Genomic DNA, 18,017 nt, shown 5'->3' with positions numbered 1-18,017 from the left:
GATGCTGAACACACAACTCTGTGCTCCCTAGTCCCTGGAAACAACGTCCATAGGCAAGCAGAGGCAAGGCATTCCTGAGGTTTCCCAAATTGTGCTTGGGAAATTTAAACTGTTTGCAAATTCTGACAACAGGGAAAAGACTCCAAAGAATGACAGGGAATGTTAGAGAGTCAGAAATGATAGAATACAGACAAGCTTGCCACATACAAAGCCTATCACTGTAAGAAACAGAGTTGACCAGAAGTTTATTTTATTTTATTTCATGTTATTTTTATTGAACCAATAATATTTGGGAAGGTTAGTCTAACTAGTTGGCATAAAAATTATGGGGTAATGTAATTTTTTAGGGTCAGATATTTCAACACAAGCAATTATATTTCAGAACAAGAGGTTATGACAAAGTAAATCTCGTGAAGAGAAGAGTTATCCGGAATTAGACCAAGTTCACATATTCATTTACGTGGAACATTCTAGTTTCTAAGCAAGAAAACAGAAGTATCATTTTGGAATGAGTCTAGAAAAAATATAATTTATTCATATAAACTTGAAAATGCTGTAATTCCTATGAATATTCTTGAAATAATGGTTTTTAGCCCATCTCATAATACATATTTTTTCTTTTTATTATACCTTTAATACTTAAAAATTTTGAGTTGAATATATTTTGACCATATTTTCCCCTTCCCCAAGTCCTTCCAGATCCTTCCCCTCTCCCTACCCACCCAATTTTAAGTTCTTTCTCAAAAACAACAACAAAAATCCAATACAACATTTCCCCAAACCAAGGAAACAAAATAAGACACCCAAACAGAAAAAAACAAAATCAAACAAAACAAGTACACTGTAACCAAATAAAAGCACACATAATATTTTTTGGTCAACTACTCCTGAACATAAGATCTGTCACGAAGGGGTTGGTAGTCCTAGTGCCATTCACTCTGCTGAAGAAAGCTGACTTCCTTCTCGCAGGACATATAACTGACAGCTCCCCTGTTAGCCTTTGCCCTAGTGGCTAGGTTTTCATTCATTCATTCGTTCATTCATTCATTCATTCATTTTTAAAAATATAACAAAATAAAATAAACAAAAGCTATCACATCAAAGTTGGACAGGACAAACCAACAGAAGGAATAGAACCCAAGAAAAGGTGCAAGGATCAGAGACGTAGTGGTTCAAACACTGAAGATCCCCTAAAAACACTAAAGTGGAAGCCATATTGTAAGCGTAGAGGACCTGGTGCAAACCGATTCAGGGACTGTGCATGCTGCTTCTGTCTCTGGGAGTTCATATGAGCTTGGTTCAGGTTGGTTTAGAGGGTTTGGTTTTCTTGGTGTCCTCCATTTCCTTCAGTTTTACACGCTTTCCACCTGAGCTCTGAAGGGAGGGATTGGTGGAGACATCCTATTTAGGGCTGAGTGCCGAGGCTCATTTTAAACCTTGCTTTTCAGTGACACTGGGTGTGGTGAATGGTGACATTAGTATTTGATCAGCTCTTAATTAGCTTTCGATTAGCATTTTGTTACAGCTTTTTCCTTACCTGTGTGTCTTGAGAAGCATCTCTGTATTTCAAGTGTGTTTTCCTCATATCTGACTAACATTTCCCTTTCGTTCTTGCTGTTGCAACTGAGTAGCAGAGTCATTGAGAAAATACAATTCGCAGTTTTAGAAATTTTCTCTGCAGTATGCTTTTCTGGAACGTAGCTCATCATCTGAGCCAACATGCAGGAATCATTCCTTGTCAACATACCCGGCAGAACATACCAGTATCCTAGTGATCCAAGAAAAACGGGGCGTGTTTGTCAGGGGGTTTTTGAGTGAGAACACTTGGTTCCCAGATGGTGGTACTGTTTGGGGAGAGTCTGTAATAGTTAGAAGGTGAGGATGAGCTGGAGGATTGGGGATGGGCCTTGAGTCTCATAGCCCTGCTTCCCTACTCTGTCCCTGCTTTCTGATGTGCTCAAAATGAACAAGCAGCCACACCCAATGCTATGCCTTCCAACTCTGATGGTCTCTACCCTCAAACCGTGAGCCAAGTCCTTCCTCCTTTAGGCTGCATCTGAGCAGCAATTCAGACACGGCAATGCGAAAAGCAGCTTGCAATGTACTGGCTCCTGAGCACACCGCACACATTGTCCCACCTATAAACCTGCACAGACCTGTAACCACGCTGGTGTCACCACCAAGAAGGGACTAGATCTCCCGAGTTCCTTTCTGTTTGTGATTTTACAATCCCAAATAAAAACACTGCATATGTTTTCCTTCTCTGCAGTGTATTTTTAGAATATCTGGGAGATGAAGTGCCTTTGGTTCAGCCATATGACTGCCATTAGGACTAATGGGAGAAAGGCATCTTCATGGACAAAAAGGGCTAATCCCCAAGTGTATAAATAGCAGCAGGCTGCGGCCAGAGGTTAGCCTTGACATGGTGACTGTCACATGCTGTGTTCTTGAGGGGGTGGCCCTGTTCAAGTCAACCTTCCATGTGAGGTAAGCTGGACCACAGCTTGGCAATTCAGAGGTTCTTTCTCTGGCTGGCGCAGCTTTTGAACCCCACATCTGGACAGGAAGACCCAACCATGCCTGTTAAGAGTCTTGTGCCTTTTGATTGAACTTTGCCTCTCTCTTTGTATGTTCTCCCCCCAATTCTGGACAAAACTGGGGGATCCTACACTTACTCTAGTGTCTGAACTTTGCTGAGAAATTAGCGCAATTGGTATTCAATCCCGACAGCATGTGTCTGAGCCCCATCTCTGTAGATGCCACATCTGGAGGGCCATTTACTGGCACGGGAGTGACACTTCACCCAGTGTTTGCAACCTTATGATCCAAAGCTCCAAATGTCTTCTGCAACCAGACCTTGAATTGCTAAACTTCTCTATCACTTCTGGCAGGGTGTAGAAGGAAGTTGGGCCCCAATCTCACTATAAACCCTATGGCCCCCTTTCCCAGCCTAGTGCAACTATGTGACTAAAGTGTTTAGGACATCTTAGAGGTGAGAAGGATTAAAGTGTGTTCACAGGAAAGGAAACCATCTCCATGGAAGGGAAGAGCCAGAGGCTCTTGTTGTCTTCTCTGTAGGTCCGACTTTGCATTTCAAGTACACTTAAAGGTCTCAGGTCTTGTTTGGTTCCTGTAGGGAGCTCCATCCCTCGCTCACCTATTTCTGGTGATCTAGATGCTGTGGTGCAGCTGTCGTGTCCAGAGGACAAGACTGAATCCAGGGGGCTGTCCAGCTGGGCCCCTCCCACAGGGCTGCCTGCAGGCTCTGAAAGATGGTTGGGTTTGCCCTGCTGCCATGCAGGCCCGAGTTTAGAAACAAAGACAGGCATACTTGTGTCCTTGAACAATGTCAGAATTCATTGAACAGTGAAACTGGTGTTAATTAAGGATTTCCTTTGGTAGCTGGCCATTGGCAACTAAAGATTCTTACAATCCAGTCCTAATTATGAATATTAATCTTAACTATTAGTATCTCTCAGGTTACAAATCACATTTCACACAGTAAGGTGTGTGTGTATATGTGTGTGCGAGTGATTATAGGTTATAGAATTATTGAAAAATTATTGAAGAACTTGAAACTGGATGGGCAGGTGGTTTGTTCATAGACACATAGTTGATGGGCCGCAGAACCAGGATGGGAGTGGCTCGTAGCTCTCTGGTGCTATATTCTCAGTCCTTCACTACCCATGTTTCTATATGTTACAAACTCATCTATTCTCAGAGATTTGGGGTCATAGTATTTGAGGTGTGTGAGCAGGCAGAAGTGGTTGGGTCCTGGGTAGCTGGTGGCTTCTCTCTGTTCACCACAGCATATTGACTGAAATACTCAGCTCCATGGGGCATCCTGAGTGTTTTAGGAACTGCTACTTTACCTGTGTCTTTATGCCATATCTGGTAGCTCATGAAGTACAGAGATAGTCATTTTGAAGTTTCTGGGAAGTGACTTCATGTGAAAAACTGCTCTGTTCAGGACTTCTCTGAATCTTTCACCAATGAGCATTTAAAAAACAAAGCAAAACAAACAAAAAAATCCCACTAAATTTTAACCAGAAGAAATGAGATAAAAAGTCCAAAGACATCCTTTGTGTCTCGGTAGTTTCTCATATAACATGTATATTAATAATGACCATTTCAGCATGTTTTTCCTAAATCAGTGAGTACCAGTATTCCCTGAGGGCGTACTACTTAAAAACTCACTTTTTAACCATCATTAGCCAGCATCAAGGAGGAAAGGTTTGGTCAATTTTGCCCTTCTTCGGGCTTGTATATTAAGCATTGGCTGGGGGTGGTCACTTTTTGGTGATTTTCCTCATGATTTCACACACACACACACTCACTCACAATTTTCACCAAGAAAGTCCTCCCTCTCTGAGGTATATGGGAAATACTTTCACAAGACAGTGGCTTTTAGGAACCAGTTAAAGACATTTCTAGTTTTCCCCACCTAAGTGGTCTCCTAAGTGAAGTCATAGACTATTCTGTTTCCTGCAGAACCTTCATAGTAGAGAGACATAAATAATAACCCAGGAATTCTCCACAATATGAAAGGGATCAGAAAGCAGAGCTTTGGTGAGACGCCACCTGTTCGTATCATTGGACATGATGCTCCTTTGGGGAAGAGATTGGAAACGTCAGGTTGTTAAAGTGTCCAAGTCTGAAAGTCTCAGGAGTGGAAGGCAGAGGGATCCAGCCAGCCTTGCTGATTCAGCTTCCTTCTGGGGCTTGACTTTTCCTGGTTTCTATTTCCACATGCCATGTTCTTCTCCGTGGGGGCTCTTGGGATCTTCTCCAATTCCGACTGTCAAAAATAGCCTTCAAATGGCAGGACATTCTTCGGAGAGGCTGCATGTGGAGTACGTGCTTCCAGCTGGGTTGGGTTGACATGATTGAGGCACGTGAACCACGTGATCTAACTAGAAAGCTGCAGGGACCCTGGGGAAAGTCTCTGACTGCTCCAGAAGCAATTTTATTTGCCCCAAGCAGAACCAAGAAGCCCACAGCCTTTTCCATGGGAATCCTCTAACCCTGGAATCTGCTTCTTCTTCTGACATGGGATCCTCTGAAGTACTTTTACTCTCAATATGGGAGATGGGTCTTACTGGTTCGAAGGAAGAATCGGGGAAGGAGTGGGAGGGGAATAGAGGGTTAGCATGATATGCAAGGTTCTCCTTCTTGTTTCTTTAACAGTCCCAGCTCTCCAGGCTGCCGCAAGTAATAAGATCTTAGTGGAGAACTGTCCTAGATGGTGGGATCTGTTATCAGAGCCATCAAAGTATTATGAAATCCTTTGTTTTCTATGTCACAGGTTTAGGCAACCATCTTGGCCATGTATATTAAGCATTTCTCATCCTGCTTGTAGCCCTTTCTATTCTCCTCATCACCAAGCACAAAACTGGGCAGCTTCTGACTAATCCCGATGATCTTGAGGTACGAATGAAGGTTCTCTTCCTCTAGCTCCTCCAGAGCTGAGTTCTCTTTCCCTCCACACTATTGTTAAGTCCCGGCCATGTGCATTCATTAGCCCACTGGCTTCTTCCATAAAAGTAGAAAACGGAGGAAGTGTTCAAATTCTTGCCAGAAAACAACTTCCAGTTAAGAGCCTTGGTTTTGCTAATGCAGGAGACATCACGATGTGACAGGGGCTTGTATTCATCAGTGACATGTGGACTTTGAGAAGTAACACGCAGAAATTGCCGTAATGTTGTTCTAGACACAAGGAGATTGACAGTAGCAACCCCCAGACCGCAACCCTAAGCATGACTGTAACTCGAGATCTAGCTCGACAGGGAAACATCTAGCTTAGCAGTGAAAGAAATGAAGGGCAGGGTCACATCCAACGCCCAGGAGAAAGGCCCTCCCTGCCCTACACAGCCACTGTAGGCATTCCATCAGAGAGGCTCTGAAAGTCAGGTTTTACAGCTTTGGAAAGATAGTTCTAGAGGTAGAATCCTAGGCTTCGGGTACTCCAGGCAAGAACTCTGCTTCTGAGCCACACACTTGCCCCAGTATTTTAATTTTTACTTTTCTAAGTTTCAGATCTTGGCAGTCAGCATTTGTGGCATTTTTTTAGCTGAGGAAAAGCTAGTTTAATGGGAAGAGATTTTAGTGAGACATAAAGATACCTCTTCAGACATGACCAAGTTCTGGGAGATGCTGAAAATGTTTGTTCTACACACTTCTGGTTCAGAGGAGCCGCGCTTTGGGATGAGGCCTGCGGAGAAACAGATGCTCTGGAGATGACAGCTGAGGGGATCGCAGAGCCTGCTCTGATGAACCTATGTTTCTTGATGGTGCTTGCAAGGCAGTAAAATGTTCCTGTTGTCGAGAGGGGTTGTGCACACACAGGCGTGAGTCTGAATTACAACTCTGCCTCCTGTATACATTTTGCTTAGACTTTTTATCATTAATCTCACAAACCTCTAGGACTGCGATATGCTGGGAGATGCAGCACCCTTTCTGGTCACTCTCTGGGGGAAGTACGCATTATTGTTTTGCTGCAATTACTAAGTGTAGGTGTCTTATAGCAAGTGAGAATTGCATAGACAGTTCTCCACATAATGTGAAACTTAACCTTCAAATAGTACCAGTGAACACATCAGGTTTTTTCTCCCTCTTTCTTTCAAGGCAGAGGACTTCTTATTCCTGGACTTTCTTGTTTGTGTCCAAACACCACAGTGAAGTCTCCGCAGTATCTCTCCCTGCCCACCCTGACTTCCACAGGGTATAGGCTCTTTGGGCAGTCACCAGTGAACACAATTCCTTTTACAAGCCTGCCTTTTCTGGTCATTGTTCCCTCCTCCCTTCACCTAGTCCTTCAGAAAGAAAAGCTGCAGATACCTGCATGAATAGAAGGAAGCCGTTTTGTGTCTAGGGCAGAGCTGGCATCTCCATAAAGCCTGGTTCCTGCAGGAGAAAGACTCTTTAAAGGCCTCACCTCTGTATGCCCCCCAATCCCAGCACCCCTCCTTTCTCATGTGTGTGGTGTGTGTATACACATGTGTATGCATGTTTATATATGTAGTGCACTTGTATGTATGTGTGTAGGAGCTAGTAGTTGATGAGAGTGCCTTTATCAGCTGCTCCCCACTTTGCTTACTGAGGGGGGGTCTCTCACTAAACCCAGATCTTCGCAATTCAGTCCACCTAGCTATCCAGCTTGCTTCGGGGATCCCCCATCTTTGCCTCCCAAATGTTAGAGTCTCAGGCTGGCTGCAGTACCCTCACCAGCATTTACGTGGCTGCTGGAGAGCCTCATTCTTGTCTTCACGCTTGCATGGCAAGCCCTTTATCCACCGAGCCACACCAGCTTCTCCTCCCGATTCTTTTTTGTTGATTCCCTCCCCAGTGGTAGCAACTCTGCTTCTACTGCAAGGGATTCCCTTGAGGGTCTTGTAGGTGATGCCACTTAACACTCCCCTGCCTCTCAGGCAGGAGGAAGCTGTTTACTCCACTTCCTCTCTGCCTCCTTGCCCTCCTCCTTCCCTCCCTCGTCACTGGGATGCTGTACAAGTTCTGTAGAGACTGAGCAGAAATACGTGGAAGCAATTATTGTCCGATTGTAAACAGAAGCCTGAAGCACTGCCACAGGGAGCCCCTTCAACCTGCAGCTAAAGGCGGGAGCCTGGGGCAGAAGAAAGGAGAGGAATCCCCACCAGCCATCCTTATGGAAAGAGCTCATTCTATGTTTTATTTCACCCTTGTTTCTTGGCAGCTCTACTTTCTTTTGCTTCAACCTCCTTGCATTGTAATGGAAGGCGTAAAGGGAAAGAATAAAGCAAACCTACCTGCTGAGGAAGTTGGACACTTAGTAAACCACCATCCATCCTCCTTCCTCCTTGGAGGTATTAGCATGCCTTGAGCAAAAGCCTGCCCCTCCTGCTACTCTGCATCAGCCTCCTCTCATAGCCCGGTGCCAAGAGAGGAGACTGCAAAGTCCCACGAGCAAGCTTGAGTCCTCCCTGCAGGACCTGCATCTGCTTGTCTAGTGTGTCTTTCTGGCTGAGCGCCCACTCTTACCAGGTTCAATTACCTAGTTCCCAGTTAGATGCTGTGGTTATGGGGTTCACTGATCCAGACCACTCCAGCTAATACACACATAGAGGTATAATGGCAATAGGGAATAGGAGGTCAAGGGTTAGTTCGGGACCACTTAGAGTAACAGCAGAGAGAGGACCTTCAGGATGCCCTGAGATGACACATCCCTTGCAGTTGAATTTAGAAACTGATGTTTCTGCTAATGGTCCAGAGACATCATCACAAGCGTCAGCTGCTGTATATCTAAGGTGGAGGCAGTTGAACAATGGCCTGGCTTTTGGGGGAGTTCATGACCACCAGATGCAAATAAGGAGAAAACTCCATGGGTTAGACTTAAACGAGCCTGCTTCACTCACTGGAGTCCCTTTGGTAGATTAAAAACATATATATATAGGTTTTAAGGAGGTGGAAAGCTGTGCTCTGACTCCCAAATATGATGTCTACCCGAATGAGTATTCTAGAGAGCCGAAAGTTCTTCTCCAGTCTCGCAACCTCCTAACAAGATTTAACCTAGTGCATGTATCAATGACCAAAACACGAGTTCTGCACGTGAGACCTGACCTGCACTGGGGCTATTCCTGCAGCTGTCCCTTGTGGGCTCTTGAGACCACTCTTCCTGGATATCATTTTCTGCCTTGGACATCTGGCTGGCAGAGACCTGGTGTTGTGTGGGTCTTTATACGTGGTTGGTGTTAGGCACTTTGTTGTTGTATGCTGTGATCCAGGGCACCTCAGTCATCACAGCTCCAGGATCTGTGTATCTCCTGAACACTGAATACGAACGCATATAGGAGTGGCTTTCTCTGTCGAGTCAGTGTGCATGGTGGTATATTATAGCCCCTGGAGGTAAACTATCCAGAGAAATGCCCACCCTGTTCTCCTGCTGTACTGAGAACCTGTGTAAATCGGTAGTGCCCGAGTCTGGCCACATATGTCCCTTCTTGACTGATATGGATGCTGTATTGCTGAGGCCCTTCCTATCCTATTTCCATTAGGCTTCTCCTATTGAGGGCCCTGGTTTGCTTCAGGGTTCCCTGTTCTGTCTTAAGGTCTGCTGCTAAGCATGGGTAGGTCAGGAGCCAGGATGATGGAGCAGCATACACTACCAACCCCACAGCCACTAGCTGGCAGGCCTGGCCAGCCACACAGCAACCCTGCCTGGGTCTCATTGGGGTTAGCCCTGTGTGCTTAGGACGTGAGTTGCTGCTAACTTGCCTAGAGCTTCTGGCCATGCCACTCCGCTGAACTGTCTCCTGGAAGCTTTTGCATAATAGACACAGTGAAATGACAGTGGCTTTGTGTATGGTGTGCAGAATTTTGATACAGTGAGATTGATAAAGTTATAAGTAGATCCTGCATGACGGTCCAATCTCCTTCCCAGACAAGGATATAACATCAATAGAAGCAGATTTGTTACTGCTGGGCAAAATCTGTTGGTGTCTGTACTCAGCTCAATAGAATTGAGGGCAGGCAGGTTGCCTAGAGATAGAGCCCCAACGTACCAGGCAAGACCATGAAAGGGTTCTGGTGGTGCTCTGTTTGAAGGAAATGTGTACTGCCAAAGCCTCTCCATATATAGACTCAGAAAAAACACAAAAATCACAAGGCCTGGCATAGATGCTGCTTTTCCCATTTCCCTTATGACAGTCGAGCTTGCAGTAGTGAGGTACCAACTCCTGAGAGCCATGGTGTGGCCAAAATGTCCCCGACAGGCTCCTCGGTTAGAACAGCTGGTCCCCAGGTGGGGGCACTATTGGGGAAGATTGCAAAAGCTTTAGTACATAAGGATTCGCCGACATATACAGGGTCATAGAGGTTGGGAACAAGATCTAAATGTTGCTTGGTTTTGGGCTGAAGTTCTCGCTATTCCTAGTCAGTGAAAGTATGAGGAAGTTGTTTCCCAAGCTCCTATGGTCTAACACCAACTGAGCCCCCGATGCTTCCCATTGTGATGCCCCTCACATCATAAAACAAACAGAATAAACCCTTGTTTCCATAGGTATTTAGTCAAAACTACAAGAAAATGAAGATAGGGTGTGATAGAAGAACCTGAAATCCAACCTCCCCAGTGTATGGGAAAAAAGACCATGCGTACTGCCTGCCTATGCAGTAGACACTTGAGGAAACAGAATGTGAATCACCTAACTTTCATCGTTCCAATGATACCCATTCCTTTTTTTTTTTCCTGCCCCAACATATAAATATTTCGGGGCCCTTCTCCCTAGCATGGCTTTCAAGGCCATGTTTCAGAATTCACAAAAGAGACACTATCAGCAGGGTACCCACAGAAGTCACAAAAGATACATGGTTAAGAAGTGACCCAAAATAGAAGTTGTATTCTGCTCTCTGGAATTGCGTTAGCCCTTTCAAATCACAAGTGAAACATTTAACTCACACTGATTACATTAGAACATCTAGATAGACAGACAGACAAAAAGGAAAAGAGAGGGACTGGGAAAGGCAGATACTCGATGGATGAGGATATTGACCCATTATACTCTATAAGTCTGTAAGTCAATGTATTGATCCAGATGTGGATGGTCTTTGTCAGCAGGCAGGCAGAGACTGTATCCCTGATAATTAGTTGGTTTTTGTATATTTTTCTGAGAGTCTCTAATGAAAGGAAGCCATGTAGGAAGGCTGACTGTTATAGGCTATTTTCTGCCTACAGTATTTTCTAATTAAACGTAATTGGTGATTTTTAGAGGAAAGGTTTATAAACATGTTTCCATACAATTTAGCAAAATGCAGCTTTATTGTATGCGGGGATGTCTGCACTCCAGAAACAAGGCCTAGCAGCTGCCACACATTCAACACTTGGGCCTGAGACCAGTAGGAATGTTTTCCGTGTTTTGCACAGAACATAGGTTCGCCCTCATAGTGAACAGGAATCAAAAGTAGCCAACTCGACTCCTCTGGGCTGGACCCCAAATTCATAAAGGTGATTTCGAGGGACCCTATGCCCTAATGTTGCTGCTTTTCACAGCGAGCTCTATGACCCAGCTTTGCCTACTATCAGCTGTTCTCAGATACACGGGAGAAAGCATGCCGTAGACACCGGGACATTGTTAGCAGGTCACCAGTGACATCCTCAGAGCACCACCATTGGTCCATTCTTTCTTATATAGGACACACTTGAGAAAGCAGAGTTGTGGCTCTCCTAACTTTCATGACTCAGGGGACAGCTACTACTGTCCCCTTCCCTATCACACAATCATTTAAGGACCCTTTTCATTTACCGCAGTAGCTCCCACCTCCAGTGGAGCTGTTCCCTTTAGGCACATCAGTGTGGGGAGATGGTAACTCAAAAAGAGTCATGGTTCTATTTAAAGCAGGCATCTTTTTTTAAAACTTACAGAATATTGAGAAAGAAAGTTTAGATTTTATATCTAAGCCTATTAAAAGACATCAGAGAGAAAGTGTTTTCTCCATTCCCATTCCTGGCCTTCATTGTGCTTTCCCTGGTCATTGTATCTCTCCAGAGGTATCCCATGCAAAGAAGGATTTGTTATGAGGAAGCCTCATTTTGCTTTATCTGCTTAACAATATAGTTGCAAGATGAGTGCACGTTTACTCAGCAACACCTGTCTCTTGAAGCTGCTGCAAATCACAGATGCATAAACTTCTTTCCCTGGTCCCTGGTTGGTGGACAAAGATGTCTGGGGAATTGGATGTCACCCTGTAGGAACAGCATGTGCCACACATCTGTAGATCCATCTCTTCCTCAGAGCTTGACAAAGGCATGATGCTCTGCCTGCCGCATCTGCGCTCTCTATAACACATGGATTAACATCAGTATCTGTAATAACAGGAATAAAGCAATGCCTAGTGGGTATCAGGTGCTCTATGCATGACTATTTTCTTGTTACCTGTTTTAATATTTGATATTTACATAAGTATTGTTTTTGTGTATAGTAGATCTAATTAAATACATGTATTCTACAGTATATATTCTAGTTCTATATTTGCCATGTAAGACCCAATGATAGAGTATCTATGTATAGTCTCTAGTATTCACTCATTATATTATCATCTCACCTAGATTTTATAGAAGAGGCTGTGAGTTTAAATGGTAGAGCTGGGATTTGAACTCAGGTACCATGGGTCAAGCCCAAATTTAAGATGTCCCATCCCTTGCTCTGCTGAGAATGATAGGAAAGATAATAGGACTTCCCAAGAGCAGCACTAGGCACAGTCCCTTTGTCACTAATACATAGTAACAGTGTATGCAAATGAAGTCAAATTCATGGTAACACTGTATACAAACAGAGCTCCTAAACTACAGTTCAGAGTTAAGGATGCTGACCGTTTGCTAATGCGTAGCTATACCAACTATCCACTGTTCCCTGAAGCCCTGCTGTAGCCCATTAGCCAGAAGAGCAATGGGGTAGCCATTAAATGTTTTGGGTCAACTCTCATTTTATTTTGAATAGAAACAAAAGTATTTTCTGGAAACAGCAAGGAGCAACAAGAAGAAGCACAAGGAACTCTTCCTCCTTCCCCAGTGGGACAGAAGCCCATTAAACACCTCCTTCCTGATGGAGACAGTTCACCAAGCAATGATGGGCAGTCTAGCATCTTTTCTGAGTCCCAAGAGAGACAGCACCCGTACTTCCTGACACCCAGAGTCCCTTTGCCTGTGTTTTTTTGCCCTATACAAGTCACATGTGCCTCTCCGCAGGAAGATGATACTGCTCAGATAGAGAAAGAGTTCCCTAAAGGTAAGGAGTGAGGGTGGCCATCCCCGGGCTCTTTCTTGATGCACATAAAGAAAAAAGCTCAGTGCCTTTCTGGGATGGTTCACACAGCTGGCATTCTAGTAGTGTTGGGGGGCACAGGGAGAAGAAGCAGGACTACCAAGTAGACATAGTGCATAGGCTTAGGCTCAGAAGACTGCCAGGAAGACGGCAGACTCTGTGACTGAGCTTTGGAAGGTCTGGGGAGCTGGGGCAGCTGCCCTGAATGTAGCATGTCCCCAAGCTGCCCAGGCCCCCAGTAACTGTCTGGCATGGATAATAACTACGGGGTACAGTCCCCGACACATAACTACCACTTTACATGACCGCCTTGGGCCCCACAGTGTCCACAGGCAAGCAGCCCTGTCTCCATTTCCCACAGAGGAAATAACCAAGTGGGACCCAGGAATCCTATCCCTGTAGGTCAAGCTGCTGACCACTCCTAGGTGCTGTAGTGAACAGTTCTGTGTGAAAAGACAGGCGGACATGACAGAGAATGAACTCTGGTCCCTAGTACCATCAGGAGAGAATCTGGACTTCTGATTGTTCCGAAGATATTTTTTCTTAAAGAACGTGGAACAAGACAGAAGGACATATATGATATCATATGGTTTGGGGTGATAAAAGTTAAAGTGATTATGGTTATTGGTCAAAGTAATGTTACTGGGAGTTGGTTCTTATGTTTTGAACCATCAGTCGGTGGCAGAAGCAATTATTATAAACACCTGTCATGACTGGGTGCTGCGGTCAATACTCTCCGCAGTGGAGAAGGCACAGTGTATGTTGAATACTGTGGGACCTGAGAACGCCCACACTCAGAGATGGTCAGGGCAGAGCTGTCTCTGTCCAGGATGATTCTAAGCCGGAACTTGAGATGTCAATGTTATTAGAGTCTTAAGATGAGACTTCAGGAAAAAACACACAGAAAGGTGGAGGGAAAAGTGCACATAGCCAGAGCTCCAGGGAGGCCTGGGCTGCTTTGGAGAATTGTGAGAGGCCCAGGAGGCCAACGCCAGAGCCAGGGGCTTCCGATTCTTCAAGGACCCTGTGGTTTAAGTTGGAAGAGGCAGCCTCTACACCCACTGCAAGATTCTGGACTGTAAATTAAGTAGTAGATGGTACAGTGTGGTTAAGGCATGATCCTAAACCCACCTTATGATTAGGCTGCAGAATGTAGGCAGCAGGAATGCATCCTGTCTTAAGAAGGGAAGGAGGGGCCCTGACAGTCAGGACTCAGCCTGGAGATGAGGATTCGTTGAGGCAGAAGGACCAAAGGCACTTAGTGGAGGTCAGAGGCCATTTGGGGCAAGATGATGCTGGGTTAGGACAAAGAAGGAGTTAGGTGAGGCTGGTGGGGCTGAGAAGGTGCGGTGGAGAGTTCAGGAGTTCAGAGGGGGAGGGCGGGCTACGGTGATAGAAGGGACCTATCCTTGCATTTGCCGTCAAGGCTGAGTCAGGAAGTAACCTGGGACAGCTATTCATTCTATTCTACTCATCCCAGAAATGGCCTCACCTGGGCTGCTAAGGGGTCAGCTCATATTCCGACTCTTTCCACAAGAGGAACCTAAAAGGGCCCCAGGAAAGGGGCCCCACCAGCTTTGAGAGAGAAACCCCTGATTACTTATGTGAAGCAAGTGGTCAACTCTGGAAAATTAAGGGAAGGGCTACATAATTGAACAACATCCCTGGTCATTATATCATTAGCGTGGCAAACACAAGACAGATTAATATGCTGTCTTGAAACAAGTGAACTGTAATAATTACACGCTTAACATGAAATCCAGACTAAAATAGTCTCCTCTCATCCTGAGCAAAGGCATTCTGAACACTGCAGTCTAAGAAACACCTCCCTGGCCTAACTAGCCAGTCGTGGACTTGAGCTGACTGCCTGGGTGACAAGGGCAGCCATGAAGGTCTGTGATGAGACGGGATCCCATGAGCTTAACAAGGTTCATTAATAACTCACTGGCATCTCTCTTTTCTAAACTGCCTTGTGTGTCTTCTTCTTGTGTCTGGGAGCTGGGCGGGAGAGCCGCTGGGTGCCCTCTAAATGGGCTGTAAATCTGCCTTCCTAGATTACACCTGCTGCGACTTGGTTGTAAAACTAAAGGAATGCAAGAAGCACGAGGACCTCCTTGCCGCTCCTGAGCCCTCACCAGCAATACCCTCTCCAACAGCCACAGAGGAACCACGGAGCTCTGACCAGTTGGAAGGGAGTTCTGAGCCTCGGCACCTGCTGTCAAGCTCCATGACCTTGCAGGTAAAAGGCCATCAGCTCCTCCCCATCCTGCTGGACTCTCTCCCAGGGGAGACTTCTCCTGGGGAGTGTGGCATGCACCTTGACCTCACTTCTGCCTGTGACTGCAAGTCTCCCTGTCTGTGTCACTGGCCTCTCCCTAACCCTTTCCCACCTCTCTTCTGCTGACTGCCTCCTGGAGACAAGGACACAGGTAGCTCTGCCAGGTAAGAATGAGGACTATGGGTACTAGCAACCATGACCATAGCAATGAAAGAGTGCACAGAGGTCACATGGATCACTTCACATCAAAAAAATCCCTATCAGATGAGGGTCCCTATACACCCCGTAGTCAGATGAGGGTGCACAGTCTTTAAGAGATTCCCAAATCATGCAACCGTGAGTTGAAAGACATGAAAGATTTTTCTTTTAGTTCCTCCTCTGATTATAGAAGTAACATACATATATCGATTAAAGGTATAACATTTAAGAGGGTGGATGACCTCAGAGAAAATTGCCACCACTGGCATTCTGCATAGCCAGATGTACTTTTGGGGGAGGCCCTGGCCGTGGGGTGCACCTCTCTCTGGATGAGAAGAAAGCTCCATTGGCTCACCGCTGCAGCCCTGAACCTTGATGAGCCTGCGATAAACATCCAGGGTAGTCCCCAAATCCTGAACCACTAAGATGTCTGCAGAGGCATGGACAATGAAGCAGCAACCACACTTGGGCCAGCAGCCCATTCTCGGGGCCTTTATCTCCAGCCTTGACCCTTCCCCAAAGCTTCTGCACATTTAGTGACTGGTGAGTCAGACACTTGCTAGCCAATAGCTCACATTGCCAAAGAGACTCCTTGATCAGTGCAGCTGCCAGGGGCCCATGCATGATGTGGATGGAGCTCAGAGTGTGTTCCTCTCTGAGCCTCCAGTGGCAGGAAGGGGACTAGGACCAAGGAGCACTTCTAGCCTGGCAGTATACCCAGCGAACCTGTGCTGAGCCCCTGCTGTAGGCAGACCCAGGACAGTGCCTGTGAGACATACGAAGTTATTGAGATGTGGCATGTGTCTTCTTCTACAGCTTAGCATAGAGACAGCCACGCGGGACTCACTCTTGCACAAGGCAGTCTTTGGGGGTACCACGATGCTCTGGTTGGCCTTGAAGACCCAGTAAAACCTACTGGGAGTGGCTGCCGTTGGCACGCTTTCTAATATGTTTTGAGCAGAGACATTCAAGGCCTCAGGAGTTGGTACAACAAACGGTAGCAGGGGATAAGTGTGAGGTGTATGCTACTAAGCACCAGCACAGTGTCCACTAAGCTACCCTGAGCCCTGTTGCTTATATCTGTCCAATAGGAACAATGATGACTGACTTCCAGAATCCATGTGGGGACTCACAAAGAGAACGGGTACAAGTGACTTCCCCAGCATCTGCCATGGCAGCTCTGCAATGGTGCTTTGTGCAGGGAGCACAGAGGGAGAGACTGCTGTGGAGACGGAGGGGATTCTGATCTTTCCTGGGATGCTCACAGAATCCCTCTGTCTCACAAAGACGCCTACCTTTTTCTACCCAGGAGAAGCAGTTCCCATAAGCCACAGATAGGAATTCTTAAAAGCCATTTTCCATGCCAGGAGGACCATGCATGTGCTCCTTAAGACTCCCCCTCTCCCAGCAGAAATGAGTATGCAACTGTCTAGCACCTGCATTCCAATCCCACCCATCTCTCTTAGAATGTCGAATGGCAGAACCATCAGATTTGGGTTCCTCAGCAGCGAGTGGTTTGGCAGTGTGAATTCACGTGGGCAGATGTTGGTCGTTGGTAGTCAGTGACTTCAATGCTAGTTATTGTTTGGTCCTGCTGCAGTGGGGTCTGTGCTGCTGGCTGCAACTGACCTCCAGCAGCTTGTCATCAATGTTCCCGTACCATCTTTACACATGGGCATGTGGAGGGGGGATGATGACATGGGTTTACACTGTGGCTTTTGCCCGCTGAGGGTTGTGTTCTTGATTGGCTCCCGCTGAGTACATGGAATGGATGTGTTATTTCCTGGTCTCCCTTCTCTCAAAAAAATAAAATCTGATTCTGTTCTTGGTCCCAATTAGGAAGCGCTGGAAGTCCGTAGACCTCAGTTCATTTCTCGCTCACAAGAACGGCTGCAGAAACTTAAGCACATGGTACAGCAAAGGAAAGCACAACAAAAGGAAAACTTGGGGCAGAAGCAGAGCCTACTTCCTGTCCGTGCCCACAAGAAGCAGTTCACCGTTCCCCATCCTCTTAGTGGTAAGCTACAGGTGGCTCAGGAGGCCTGAGTAGGGGGGGGGGCAGGTATTCTCAGGCCTGGAGCCTGCACTGAAGGTTCAAATGATGATCTCGATGATCTCAAATTATACCACTGGCATGAGCAGACCTCAGCATCCTGAAGCCTTCTCTGGGAGCCAGCTCATTGTGAGAGGTTACATATGGGCATGCAACTCAGCAGAAATCACTTGGGACGCAGATCTGCCATTCCAGCTGGGAAAGGAGCCGCATCACTGTAGGAGCCAGGATAGCAAGTTCAAATTCTTGACTCCTAACGGATGTTTGCGAGCGATCTCCTCTGCCCTTTATAGATTGCAAAACAGACCTTGGGGCGAGAAGTTGACTCCAGCTTGTCTGCATCAACATTTGTCATCTTGAGACCTCTTCCTGCTATGAGCTCAGAGGAAGGATGGCCAGCTTGCCCAGCACTGCGAAGGCCAGGGTTGAGTCGACCCTGAGAGGCAGGGCACTCTCCTCAGAGCAGGAGTTAGCAGGGACCTTTACTGGGGCCAGCACTATGTGTGTGTGTGGGTGGGGGGGTTGGGAACACGACTGTGAGCAAGGCTGACCTCAGTCTTCTTCATGGACCTCATAAACAGGCCCTTGAACTAGCAAGAATAACAAGAGATGAAGGCAAAGACTGGAACATCAGAGCACTTACGAAGGGGCTGCCAACCCAAATCTTAAAATCTGGAGGCTTGGAGAAGCCTTTGGT

At 46.2% G+C, this 18,017-nt stretch overlaps 1 protein-coding gene across 6 annotated transcripts in view; it reads left to right on the top strand.

The window, feature by feature from the left end:
- C5H10orf90 (chromosome 5 C10orf90 homolog) overlaps nt 1-18,017 on the top strand; it is a 219,973-nt gene that overhangs the window by 175,891 nt on the left and 26,065 nt on the right. For 4 of the 6 annotated variants that reach the window (XM_075974874.1, XM_075974875.1, XM_075974877.1 and 1 more), the window contains 3 exons: nt 12,468-12,755; nt 14,846-15,030; nt 17,107-17,284. In XM_075974874.1, coding sequence (XP_075830989.1) covers nt 12,468-12,755; nt 14,846-15,030; nt 17,107-17,284 — 651 coding nt within the window. The remainder of the gene's footprint in view (nt 1-12,467; nt 12,756-14,845; nt 15,031-17,106; nt 17,285-18,017) is intronic. The other 2 variants (XM_075974880.1, XM_075974876.1) reach the window with 1 other exon arrangement.

This window comes from Microtus pennsylvanicus, chromosome 5 (genome assembly GCF_037038515.1).
Source record: "Microtus pennsylvanicus isolate mMicPen1 chromosome 5, mMicPen1.hap1, whole genome shotgun sequence".
NCBI lineage: Eukaryota > Metazoa > Chordata > Mammalia > Rodentia > Cricetidae > Microtus > Microtus pennsylvanicus.
This window is presented reverse-complemented; position numbering and strand designations above follow the sequence as displayed.